The sequence below is a fragment of the Cyclopterus lumpus genome, chromosome 21 (assembly GCF_009769545.1).
Source record: "Cyclopterus lumpus isolate fCycLum1 chromosome 21, fCycLum1.pri, whole genome shotgun sequence".
Lineage (NCBI taxonomy): Eukaryota > Metazoa > Chordata > Actinopteri > Perciformes > Cyclopteridae > Cyclopterus > Cyclopterus lumpus.
Window position 1 is genome coordinate 15,811,230 of NC_046986.1, and position 13,679 is coordinate 15,824,908.

The 13,679-nt window shown below is 41.3% G+C and overlaps 1 protein-coding gene across 2 annotated transcripts; it reads left to right on the top strand.

Moving 5' to 3' along the window:
- Window positions 1-106: 106 nt before the first annotated feature.
- Window positions 107-7,190, top strand: gtf2e1 (general transcription factor IIE, polypeptide 1, alpha). Of its 2 annotated transcripts, none has more exons than XM_034562388.1 (6): window positions 107-303; window positions 1,013-1,305; window positions 2,069-2,226; window positions 4,659-4,854; window positions 5,083-5,315; window positions 6,358-7,190. In XM_034562388.1, the coding sequence occupies exons 2-6, from the start codon at window positions 1,016-1,018 to the stop codon at window positions 6,810-6,812; spliced, it is 1,332 nt and encodes a 443-aa protein (XP_034418279.1). In that variant the 5' UTR covers window positions 107-303; window positions 1,013-1,015; the 3' UTR covers window positions 6,813-7,190. The 2 variants fall into 2 exon arrangements, with proteins under 2 accessions (XP_034418279.1, XP_034418278.1); XM_034562387.1 differs by having other exon boundaries at window positions 110-303; window positions 1,010-1,305.
- Window positions 7,191-13,679: the final 6,489 nt, after the last annotated feature.

The following is a 13,679-nucleotide window of genomic DNA, read 5'->3' on the forward strand; positions in this document are numbered from 1 at the left end:
TGATTGATTCCCGAGAAAATAGGCCAGACGCAGAGCCATTGGTCAAAATATACGTCGATCAACAATCCTTCGCTCTTATTGGCTATTGAGTGCAACTGGTAAACCGTTGTTGTGTTTTTGGAATTATTTCCGGGGTTGACTTCTCAAATACATCATGAAGAAGCATTCGAGCTAACCTATCACTTTAAATATAAGTTCACATGTTTCCAGTGAGCTTAAGCTGTGTTTGTTAGAGACAAAGTCGTCCTACTCTGCAATGACCTAAGGAAGCGAGGGCTTTGTCGTATTGGTGGAACTTAACGGGTAAGTTAGGTTACATGTTGGCTGCAACGTTACATTTAACGTTAGCTAACGTTAGTTAGCATAAGGCGAGCTAGTCCGCTAGTAAAGTGCTTAACCGTTAACGTTACGAAATAAGTATAATATCCTCGCCAGTAGTTATCGTCACTGTTAACTTGCTGCATTAGTCTCTGTTGTGTGTGTGTGTGTGTGTGTGTGTGTGTGTGTGTGTGTGTGTGTGTGTGTGTGTGTGTGTGTGTGTGTGTGTGTGTGTGTGTGTGTGTGTGTGTGTGTGTGTGTGTGTGTGTGTGTGTGTGTGTGTGTGTGTGTGTGTGTGTGTGTGTGTGTGTGTGTGTGTGTGTGTGTGTGTGTGTGTGTGTGTGTGTGTGTGTGTGTGTGTGTGTGTGTGTGTGTGTGTGTGTGTGTGTGTGTGTGTGTGTGTGTGTGTGTGTGTGTGGTCTCACGTTAAGATACGTTATGTTAGCACTATCCAACAGCCAGGTAAGCTCAGACTTATGAACGATAGTCGCAAAATATCATCCATCACGTCTTTCAAATAGTATTAATGTAGTCCAATCTTTCGTTTCCGTCTTAATTTAACCTAATCTCCCTCCCAAGCTTTGCGTGGTTAAGGGTTAAAGGTTGCTATCTTCGGCTATCTACTCGAAGCTTTCAGATCTCCTTCTCGTCCCTTTCAGAATAGCTCAACAGTTCTCGTCTCTTTCCACAGCAGAAGATGATAGAACCGGAGGTACTGACTGAGGTTCCTGCAGCACTTAAGCGGCTAGCCAAGCAGGTCGTACGGGGCTTCTATGGAGTGGACCATGCCTTGGCCCTGGATGTGCTCATTCGCAACCCATGTGTGCGCGAGGAGGACATGCTGGAGCTGCTCAAGTTTGATCGCAAACAACTGCGCTCAGTACTCAACACCCTGAAGGCAGACAAGTTTGTAAAGTGTCGCATGAGAGTGGAAACGGCCCTTGATGGCAAGACAACTCGGCACAACTATTACTTCATTAACTACAGGTGGTTATTCTCTTTTTGTTTAGCATGGCAACAGTGACCATAATGGACACATTAACACACAATACCTTCCTGTTCATTATTGGGTGGAGTGTTGGTTTACCTGTACAATTGGGAGGCATTCCATCAGAAATCTACCCATCACACATTTCAGTTTGAACACCTGTTTACGTACATGGTAACTTATATGAGAGGATGTTAGAACTTGTTTGATTAAACGCAATGACCAACCACCAGGAGAGAGGCGCACTGAAAGTTGACCTCACATAAAGCACAAAAATGTGTCAGTCATGTAAAGGTGTGTAGATCTTTACTAAGTTCAGAAAGTGATTGATTTCTGACTGAATCCTCCGTGAGTGCCCTCTGAGGCAACTTCGTGATTCTGGCCTATACAAAATAAACTGAATTGAATTGACTCCAGGCACCCACCCTCCAGATATTGTCATTGTCAATGTCTCATATCAGCAATGTTTCAATCATCTAAGTCCACAACACTTGTTAAAAAGTGAACATTTGCTCTTCTGCAATGTACCAATATATTTAGTGCTTAAACTTGAGAAACAATTCTTTAAATTACATATAAGTGATAGTTGAAAGGTGCCCCTCCCACATTATTTTATATAGAGTAGACCTTGTCTTTTTAACACCTGAGGAGAGTTATGTGTTTTGTGTGTGACTGCATGCTTTTCTACAACAACAACTATTTATCAGCCCATGCCAACATCTTGAATACTATAAAGCTTTACCAACTGGATTTGTTTTTTAGGGTCTTGGTCAACGTGGTGAAGTATAAATTGGATCATATGCGACGGCGCATTGAGACAGATGAGCGAGACTCCACCAACCGCGCCTCCTTCCGGTGCCCCTGCTGCTTCTCCACCTTCACGGATTTAGAGGCCAATCAGCTGTTTGACCCAATGACAGGTAAACTATCTCATTATCGATGAGGCTATTTTTTTCTATGTATTTTTTTTTATAAACAACACTGTTCAATGTCAGTGCAGCCTCACAATGTGGCTGTCACTGGAGAAGATATTGACTGCTCTCATGAGCACACTACCATTGTGCAGTTGTATGTGCTAGAAAGAAAAATCAATCGACTCAAGACCTGTCAACACGAACATCACTTGCACAAGATGTGGTATATGACAGGAGAGGAGAATGTGCACAAGATCTAAAGCCATCTGTGTTCCGTGTGATGAAGCCCATTGCTACCAGCCAATATAAAACCTAGTATGAAAACTGTTAAACTAAAGTTTCATTCAATTGGTATTAAATACCATTTGTCTCTTATTATGCCAACAAGATACAAATAAATATTATAATAAAGAACTTAATAAAAACATTAACATTAACAAGCTTAAGTCTAGCTATGTTACCTGATCAGTAAGTAATCTAGTCCGTATATTTGCTAGTGTTTACTCTCAGTTAAAACTGAGGAATTGAATACCTGGCAAACCTGCTGTTAGTCGAGTTTTGGTTACATTTAAATATCCTTATGTCTTAGGTCAAATTAAATAGTTCTATATTACCCAAACTTAAAATGGTCTTTCAGCTTATTTAAAATGACTTGCTATCACAACAAAAGGCCTGAAGCACAATCGTAGTCTGATTCTCGCCCTGCCTCATTATGGGTTGGCAGCTGTCCAAACCCTTGCTTCTAAATGCACATCACATCACTCACTTATCATGAGGAGCTATCCATTATGCTGTGTTTGTGCATGTGAGTAACAGAAGCAACCAGCAAGTCATCTGACGCAGACTGTGTGTGTGTGGACATGCAGAATTCAAAGGGAAGATAAACCATTACAATAATGTAGATTTGCACATTGTTTTTCAAATCATAAATCGATTTACATAACCAATACTTGACCGACTTACTCAAGTCTCTGTTGAATTTTAGTTCTCCAATTTCCTTTTGATTTCAAATGACACATTTCCTGATTATGTGAGAGGTTCTGCAACTGCCTACCCCAGAAATTCTGGGTATGGTGGTTTTAAATATTTGCTTAATGTTTACAATAAATACAGGAAAATGTGCATTTGAGTAAAATAATATGTTACAGAATAATCATGTGCTTGTGAAGAAGATCTTCAATGCTCGATACACTGAGCTGTGTTCATATATAGACGGCATTCTTTCTTGAGTCGGTCAGAACGAGGCTCCATGCTTTCATTGTCTGCCAATCCAAATGTTGACTACCAGTCAACCACCACTGTTGCTAGGAAACAAAGAGCTTGTGCTACAGGAGTGTTTAAAACACACCACCAGGCTGAAGAGAAGGGTTTTGCTGCCCGTTCTGGTAGACATTCTCATGCCGTGTCCCCAAGTCCTGGAGTGCACTTGTTCTTAACTGCAGCAAGGTGAAAACCACTGGAGGTCAGCAAAGGCAAGATTTTTCCGGGGGTGTTAAATTATTCTTGAAATCTGTTATCATAAGTGAAATAATAAACAGTAAACACCCGGTATCCCAAAATGCCATCACAATGTCACGAGGAGAGTATTTTTAGTCTTAAGTAAAAGAAGACCAAACCATAGTAAAATTTGAGCTGGTTTTAAGTTGCCCACAATATGCTTCTATAAAGAACATAAATATCATCAGCTCCTCAGACAACATGTTAAAGTGTCACTGGCTATTTTAGAATAAAAACATAAGCATGGCAGCATATTCATATTTTCAAAGATGAGTTGTAAACATTTTATCCCCAAAGTGCAACATAAAAATAAAAATGCCCAATAACACAACACTGGGTGATGCATGTGATAGCCTTTGTAAATCACGTCCTGGTAAAAAGTTCTCATTCCCAGCTTCATGGTCTTGTTTGGAAGCAGTCAGCATCTTCCTGGTGACTCATTTATGAACGTCTTGCCAATTCCCTCGTCTCTGTTTCAACATATCCCAGCTGGTATCAAATCTGGCTGTGGAGGCAGTAACCCTGCACCCTTACAGATGCTGACAAAAACAATATCTGGATCTCCCATAGTGGTAGTCTGATAGATTGGTTGCTTCTTCAGGGCAAGCAACACTCAGTTTGACCTCACAGGGATGGGAAGTGACATTACATGTCTGCCAGCTCATTCTGACCCACAAAGGAGAGCCGGAATCTCTGCCGCTCTGGATTTTCACACTTTGTGACTTTTAATTATTGTTGAAGTAAAACCAACAAAAACTATGCTACTTTTCTGCAAGTAGTTTTTTGTAAAGTTGCTTTATAGCCTGCGGCTTTGGGGTGCAGTTAAAAGCAGTGCCCTATAAGCATGTCCCAAGGTTGTGGGTAACACAGTATGTGATCAGGCTAGGTAAGTAACTAGAACACCCCCATTGTTTTAAACACAGTCCTGTCTTCACCCGTAGGTACATTTCGTTGCACCTTCTGCCAGACGGAGGTCGAGGAAGACGCGTCTGTCTGTCCTGACGGCAGGACACTAGTGGCACGCTTCAATGAGCAGATCGAACCCATCTATGCGCTGCTACGCGAGACCGAAGATGTTAACCTGTCTCAGGAGCTGCTGGAGCCCGAGCCTTCTGAGATTCCTGCCCTCAAACAGAGGTCAGCGTCTGACAAACCTCACACAGCGCTGACTACTTCTAAATACTTATTCCCCTCTGTCAGCCAGTCCACAAGAGCCAGCATTTTCAATGACAACACATGAGATGTTCGCCTCAGTGAGATTAGCGATATTATTAAATTCCATTAAACATTTTTTTAGCTTAAACATATACGCACACAATGTTTCATGTTGAAACTTTGAAGATACTTACTGAATCTTTCCTCTAGCCGTGATCGTGCCGCAGCAGCCGGAGCAAACTTAGGCCCACACCGCGAAGCCTGGTCTAACAAAGGCTCATCTTACGGGGACATGTACACCCAGAATGTGGTTATCAGCATGGAGGAGCAGGAGGAGCAGCTGAAGCAGGCCAAGGAGGGCAAGGCACCAAAGGAGAGGCCCGTCTGGTTGACCCAGAGCACCGTGCAGGGTGCTTACAGCGAGCCTGACGTCATCAAGAACAGTAAGTGGGATTTTCTTACTAAACACCCATCAAGCACTAACCAGTCAATATGTAGATTTCACACTATTCTGACCTCAAAAGGTTTTGTTTGTAGAAAACATAATTTTTGGCCAACAACCACATTTTGTGAGTTGAAGTATGAAACATTCTATCACTTTGAATGCACCCTCCACCATCTTTGTTAACCCCAGTGAAAATTAAATAATTTACGCTCTAATATACAAATATATGTATATATTGATGCCTCAAAAAAACTTAAATCATTCATGCAAAAAATATTGCTTCACAAACTAATGAGTATGAAGACATTACATTACAAATTATATTCCCTCCCTGCTCTTTTCACATGTCATAATCTATAAACATGTCATTATCTATAAATCCTATTGCCTGTCCATGGTGAGCCTTGCTGAATGCACTGGGCTTTCCTGTACTAAGATGATGATCGGACGGACAAATACGAGCCCAACCAAGACCTTAAATTCCAATCCCTGTACTCTTTGCAGTCAAACCGGGCTGCTACAGGTCAACCCAAGTTATCTCCCTCAGAGTGCTCCTTCACCATATGCTATCTTTTTCTGGCATTGTTTCTCCACCCAAGGGCATGCAGCAATCAGGCCTGGCCAGACTCCCATTGAGCCATAATTGCTTAATTGAAATAATCAGAGGCTTGATTAGTGCATGGCTGAGCAAGAATTTCTCATTAATAAAATCCATTCTGTGGAAATTGCACAAATTATGCCTTCTGGATATCCTGTCTCTGAGGTGTGTCTCTGGATCTGCCTGTAATGATCTTGTTGCCCTTTGAAGCCTGGAAACAGAGATGACATCTGGCGATGATGCGGTGTAAAAAAAGTAAATTCAGATATTAAGCTGCAATGGGAAATGCTTTATGAGGCCGGAGCCTAGACGGGCCTCCCGCATCTCGATGCCATATTGCAGGCACGATTTAGAAATACTTAGCAACGTTTCTAAATGTTCAAGAAGTAACAAGATGGAATAACTTCAGATTCGTATAAGTAATTTTTATTTATTTTTAAAGGTGAAGACGTCGTGCCCGTGGCCCAGGACGGAGCAGCGGGTCTTGGAATTGGTCAGGCGGATGAAAACGAGGAAGTGATGCGCGCCCTGCTCATCCATGAGAAGAGGGGCGCGGCGGCAGTGGCGGGAAAAGGTGCAGGTGGAGCAAGCACTGCTTCCAGGCCCTCTAAGACGGCTAATAACAGCGACTCTGACAGCGACACCAGCGAATCAGATGACGACTCTCCCTCAGTTCCTCCCCCCGCCACAGCTGCTCAGCATCGGGTCGCGCAGGAGGAAGAGGACGATGATGAGTTTGAGGAGGTTGGGGATGAGCCAATGGTGATGGTCGGAGGCAGGCAGTTCTCATACCGAGAGGTCAGCCAGAAGCCAGAGCTAGTGGAGCAAATGTCTGCGCAGGAGAAGGAGGCCTACATTGAAATGGGACAAAACCTCTTCCAGGACATGTACTTCTGAACACGCACTCTCATATATACACACATGCATTTACACACTCATTATCAACAATTTGATGGCTATGAGTTCCCCAAAGTTACTTCTGCTGTCTCACATTGTTGGTGATGGCATCTGAGAAAATGTTTATGGACACAACTTCTTAAGCAAAAAAAACAGATGCCGCTCAAGAAGTATTAACATTCGGCTTTTCCTGCTCTTGCATTATAAGAACCAAGGACGCTCTCTGACTTTGCCTAGGTGATCACGCCTTTAGTATTCTAGCCTCAGTATTTTTTTATTATGTCATCAGCCCAGAAATGAGTTGGCCAGCAGTCTTTGCACTGAGTGTCAATTTGTTTTTTTGTTAATCTGAAATGAAAATAAAACGGACTAACAGGCTGTCTGCTCCCGTCATGTCGTGTATATGTGTTGTCCCGTCATGCTTCTCTGATGCATCTGACTGGCCAGATATGCTTCAAATGTAATCGATTCAGCTGTCCAGACACAAGTGCATGTTTTATGCTTCAATCTATTTTCTTCCAACTCGTGTAAATGACCTCGTCAATTGTCCATTTGGCTGTGAGAACTTCCAAAAGACGTCCGAGTGCATAGCAGTGCTGTGGTTGAGCGTAAGCAGTGTGACACTGAAGCTGCTGCTGAAGTGCTGCTTCCTCAAAGGTCCCCGGGTAGGAAAGGCGTTGGACGGAGTATTTTCTGTTTTTCTTTAGATCAGATTGGATTTAAAAGCTCATCTCAGGCAAATGTTGAATACAAGAGGATACGGGTGAACCATGAATGGTTTACAGTAAAACATTTGTTTCTCTGAACGATCTGTAATAAAAAAAAAAAAAAGAAATGCTGTAGTACAGCAATATGCGTTGACATGCACTAATGTGTACATAGACACAACAATGCAATTCAGAATATAACAGTAGGGGGGCACTGTGACATTTGTCTTCTCAGATAGCGGACGAGACAGACTAGTTGGTTTTCTGAATTATACTAATACTAAATTATACCCCAAAGCTGGATACGACTTCATGCTACAACATGGACGTATGGTGGATCTGTTATTGGCCATTTCTACCATTTTAAATAAGCATTTTTATAAGTAGCAAAAGACATGAGATATAACGAAGTTATGAGTGTACATCATTTTGAATTCATTTTTTTAATTCTAAATCATATTAGCCTCATGTAGATGCATTTATTTTATTTTTTATTTACTTTCTCCTACCACATTTCTCTAATGTACACGTTAAACTAATGGGAAGCTCTCACTACAGACACCACATTCTGTCACAACTGTAAAATATGTTTATTCTCCTTGGGTTTTTGCACTATTTGTGTTACAATGTCTTTGTTCTACAGCAGCAGTTTGGAAAAGTAATATTTATTTTATCATAAATCATATTTTAAATACATTTTTGCTCAAAATGTGCTACTTAATCTGATAGACATCATATCGTAAACTCCATCTTAAATTGTGAGTTTCAACAAATGTATGACGTGCAACAAATGACAAATACTACCCATTGCATCTTATGCGTATCCAGATCTAGTCTGACTCGTCAGTGTGTTAGTTTATTCTGTAATCAAGGATGGTGCAGCTATTATAGAGGTCCATGGCATAATCAAGATGGACATTTTATTGTGTGAACGCTTGATTTCAGGAAAAATTAAAAGGGGAAAAAATCCAGGGCTAGATTAACAAAAAAAATAACATGCATTTCATACCATTCCAGTCCATTATGATATTCTCCCAGTCAGACCATTCCTGTCTGGTCACATCCGGATGACAATTATGCACCGAGGCGGTCCCTCGGGAAAAACACCCAGCTTTCCTCCAGATGTGCTTCAGCTGGATTTGCGATATTTTGCTCTGGCTTTCCAAATAATGACTTGTTTGATGTAACCTCAGTAACCCACGGCACTGGGTCACCTGCTCATAATAGGGGGCAATTTCACCTCGAATCCAGAGTCCGAAAACAGATGTGGGCCTGGCATTTGCCGAAAACAGGTCTTTTCAATTAAATTGTTAAATGTTACACCTGTCATGGTGCCTGCTGCAGTGACATTACCCTACTATTAATAGTATTTGTTAGTCATGGTTTTCCTCTGGGCAGTGACAAATAGGCACGTGCAATACTGTGTTTGCACTTTGACCAGCAGATTCTTGATATAATACTGACACAAATATCACCGTGCTTAACATTGGTCGGCTTACCGCCGAGCTACGAGAACACAATTGGAACTTGCATGAAAAGTTAAAGAGAAGGTTGCTGAGCTAACATCTGGTGAGCAGTGCTTGGTGTTGATCATCAGATTATATTACATATCATTTATATGTGACCACAGAACATCCTGTTCATCATGCTAGAGAGTAGCACTGGTGATAGGTACACCAGCTCCTGTGTAATGGGCGTATTATATTTGAGTGAAAATGTCAATCTCTCCAGAGGAGCTTGGTGAGGCCTGACACCTCTGGGGCCCTACAAGTCCATATATTCCTTTTAAGTTAGAGGATGGACACCTGTAGGGCAGAGCCTCAAAGGTCAGGATGAAAACAGGACCTGGCCTCATTAAAACATACCCCACCCTTCAAGACAGCTCAATTAAAACCTAACCTCATGCTGTGCTATTGATCTGCCAAGGCTGAGTGTGGGGAGATAGGCTGTGTTAGGAGGGTGAACAGAACTCAGTCGGGAATCTACGAAGCTGTATAAAATCATGAGGCCTTGGAGATCACATATGGAGTAGTGAAAAGTGGTAATAGTCATGTGTGTTAAAACATTTAAACATAGTGAAGTTTAACGTATTACTGTCACCTCTCTCCTGTGGACGCCTTTATTGTTGTGTTGTTCCTCTCTACTGATGGGGACACACATTTATAAACGCAGGTGAGCTCATTTGTTTGCGAAAGAAAGAGAATAATTTAACAGAGACGGTATTAAGGTTGACAGGATTTGGAAGGTAACAGTTTTGTGTGTGTGTGTGTGTGTGGTAGACTCTCAAAAGGCAGTTGTATGACTGATGCTTCATGAGCTTTGCCTGAGAAGATTACATAAGGATCGATTGCTTAGGTGTGTCTCCGTCACTCTTCATCCAATAAAGCCTGTCGGTTAATGACTCAGTGATCGACCCCGTTTGTTTCAGTCTGTCAGTCAGCCTGCAATTCTCTTTCATCGTCCTCTTTGAAATCTGAGATCTCATAAGTAGCTCAGACTATCTAATCTATCCATTCATCTTCATGCACATTGGGACACGCACACACACACACAGAGGAAGAGTGACTATGTTCTCTGTTTAGGAAGACATTACTTCACTATATGCTTTTAAAGTGTCAGCCATTTCATTATTTCTGTTTTTGTATATCTTACCATCGAAGAAAGTAAAGAAAACAATTGCAAGAATCAGAAAAACAACAAAACAGGCAGCATATTGTTTTGTACATACAAGGCTGAATACTGTAGAGGTGGTTGTGCTGCTAAAGACCATGTTGAGCACCTATCACATCGACCATGACAAACATCTGACCTTATTTAGAAGCTGTTAACCTTTTGTGCAAGCATTTCACATCCACTTTGAAAAGAACAACCATTATTCAACCATTATTTATTCATGAGAGTCCCCGCACTCACCCTCGCCAGCCCAGGACAGAAATGCATCTGAGGTGGTGTATCTATTTTGGTCTGGCAAACAGTATGGGCCTCCTTACCTAGACTTTGTGTGAACTTTCATCATGTTTCTTATCTAAATTATAGCATCATTTTACCTAGTGTTATAGCACAGCTCAGTGTTGCCAGTTCTTACCCAGTGTCAGAATCACTAGTCTTCGATAGTATTGAAACTTAGTGGTGAGCTTATTTTAGTAATAGGATACAGATTATATTTGATTGTTACAATAGTACATTGTAAAGCAGCACATAGAGGCATAAAACACATTAAAATATTCGACACAGAAAGGACAAGAACAAAAGCTGCCCCTTGGAAACTGCACAGAACTGTGCGAACTGCTGCATTTCTATCCCTCCACATGCTTTCGTTTGTCACAATGCATCACTGTTCCTGTACATCAAGCCAAGTGACTATCTTCTGACTGAATTTCAGTTTTGCGCTACCACAACAGCATATTATTCATTTTATCCCACTTGTCTGTCTTTGAGGTTTAATATATATTTTACTGTGAATAAGTGTCTCCGTGATTTAATTATCTGGTTTGTTTTTCATTGTCTAGGCTTCACACCTCCTCCTCCACCCACCTCCAGGCCCTACGGGAAAAGTCCCACGAGTCTGCGGGGCTGACGTCACCTCCTCAATATGCCAAATGTTGTCCAACAGAGGGACTTGTTTCTATGCCAGCCAACAAAAGCCTTGTCTCTGTCTCCTGGCAAAATTAAACTTTCAGGCCCCTCAAGGGAGAAAGTATTCATTAGTGTGTGACTCATTTATCTCTAAAGTGTGTTCACATTAAGATAGGGCTCCAAACCATTTGTCTCAATCCATTTAAGAAAAAACTAAAATGCATCAGGACGTGATTTAATACTGTCTTCACACCCATCAAGTCAAAACATCAAGTCACTCAGAAAATGTATGAATCATCATTTATCTTCATCTTCAATTATTTGCTGCTTTTCTCTGAATGAAATCTGACGGATCCGAGTGTCCCGGTGGGGCAAAAAGACAACTGGGGATGGATCCAAATGCAGATAAACACATGGAGCAGAAGGACGATACATGGGGATTTAAATAAAGAAATATCCCAAACAAAATGTAATAAGAATGCAAGTCCAAAAATAAGTAACTGGAAATCCAACAGGCAGAATGACACAAAAAAGGACGAGGTAAATCGAACATGTGCACAAGCGATATTACCAGGAACAAAGCAGACAAAAGACAGGACTATAAATACACAAGAAGCTAATCAGACAACAAGACTCAGGAGGGCAGATGTGAGAGCAGACTGAAAGCTGATTGGTGGAAGAAACACAAGGCTGACGTCACAATACCATTGGACACAAGAGGCAGGGAATTTCAAATTAAAACCGGAAACAAACTAAATCAAAACCAAGATAATAATAATAATAAATACATCGAATTTATATAGCGCTTTTCAAAACACACAAAGACGCTTTACATAAGGCATAGACATACAAAACAAAACTAAATAGAAAGACAGAGAGCAAACAAACAAACAAATAGAACATTTCAGGTAATAAAAAAAAAAGAAAACTTGAGAAGCTCTGAGGAATGAGTCATATAGTGGAGGGCAGAGTGTAGGGGTTAGCAGGTAAAGGCGAATTTGAAGAGGTGGGTTTTGAGGGCTAGTTTGAAGGATGATAGGGTGGGAGGATGGCATGATACATGCCCTGTGTCAAAGATCATGACACAGGGCATGTATGTCAATTATATTATTTGGTAATCTGAAGCTTTTAATCAACCTCTCTATACAGCACTTCTCATAGGACGGTTATGTTTAGATTAAATTAAAATCACTTGGCATTTAAAAATGACGTAAAAGCAATGGCGGGCAATTCTGAGGCACATCTCGTTAATAAGATTGAATTGGCAAACGGAAATTTTAAGTTTAATTTCATGCTCCTCATTGACCTTTTATTCTACTAGAATGACCCTCCGGTATAGAACCTCTCCAAGCAAAACAGACAAAACTCAAACAATATTTGAATAGCGGCTGCACAAAAACCTACCACTCGGTTGAGCCCTCCAAATAAATGTAGCCTGCACCAAATGAGATTTGGAAAAATGGTCACCAATGATATAGTGTGACCGTGTTCCCGTCAGAAGGTGGGAGTTCAGGGAGATGCGAGACAAACTGATGTTTTTTTACTCTGCCCACTCCAACCAATGTCGCCACTCCGCCATATATCTCGACCTCCAACAGCTGATGTTGTAGCGGCATTCGGCCAGAGGGGGGCTTACAGCAGGAGGCGGCACAAGGATGGAGTTTTTGTCTGCATGGAGGTCTGGGAGAGGAGGACTCTGTGTCACATAACATTAGATTTATGATCCCTTATCTGAATTATAAGGTGTGTTTGAGGGGTGACAATGAATGCTGTGAAGGTGTCAATGGATTAAGGTCACAGCTGGCTGTTGTAAGCACCAGACAAACTATATAGGGATCTTTCAACAACCAGGCTCAGGATGACCATTCTTATCATAGGGAGAAGTTACATGGAAGATTTGATCTCATTTATAAATCTAATATTACCACAGATGCAGGGAGCAGGGGAAATACCCAAACACAGATCAAGCTAGCAGTTGCAAAGAAAATACCTGAATAACTATAAACAAAAGCAGGCGAGAACAACAGGGGCAGGTAACAGAGAGGTAAAAGAAAACCGCCAGTCAGCAACGAAAGATGAAAGACAAACCGACCACCAACAAAGGAACTGAGGAAGTACAAAAGGGAACTTGCTAATGAGGAAGTGGGACCAGCTGAGCAGGAAGACTAGCAGCTGCAAGGCTGGTCAAGAGACAGGTGAAACTAATCAGGGTGGGACAGACAATCAACAAAGGAAGTAAACCAAACATGACACATGAGCAGTAAACTTCAATAGAAGTAGTTGGCGCTAGTTTACAATGTCCACAGTTATAAAAAGCACCTCCAAAAGAAATGATTAGCACTGAGTTATATATTCGGCAGACAGTGCCACACCACAGGATGAGAGGAACACAATTCAGTGTGAAATAAAGATGTTTACAGAAAGAGGTAAAGAAAAGGCAATTAGCAGAATCATAAATACATCAAGCAATCATTGCAATATCCCTACATATAACTTAATTTACCAAAATAACTTTTAACCCATTATAAATCAAGTACTGTGTATCCGTCAGCAAAACAAACGACCTCACGGATAATACAGCAGA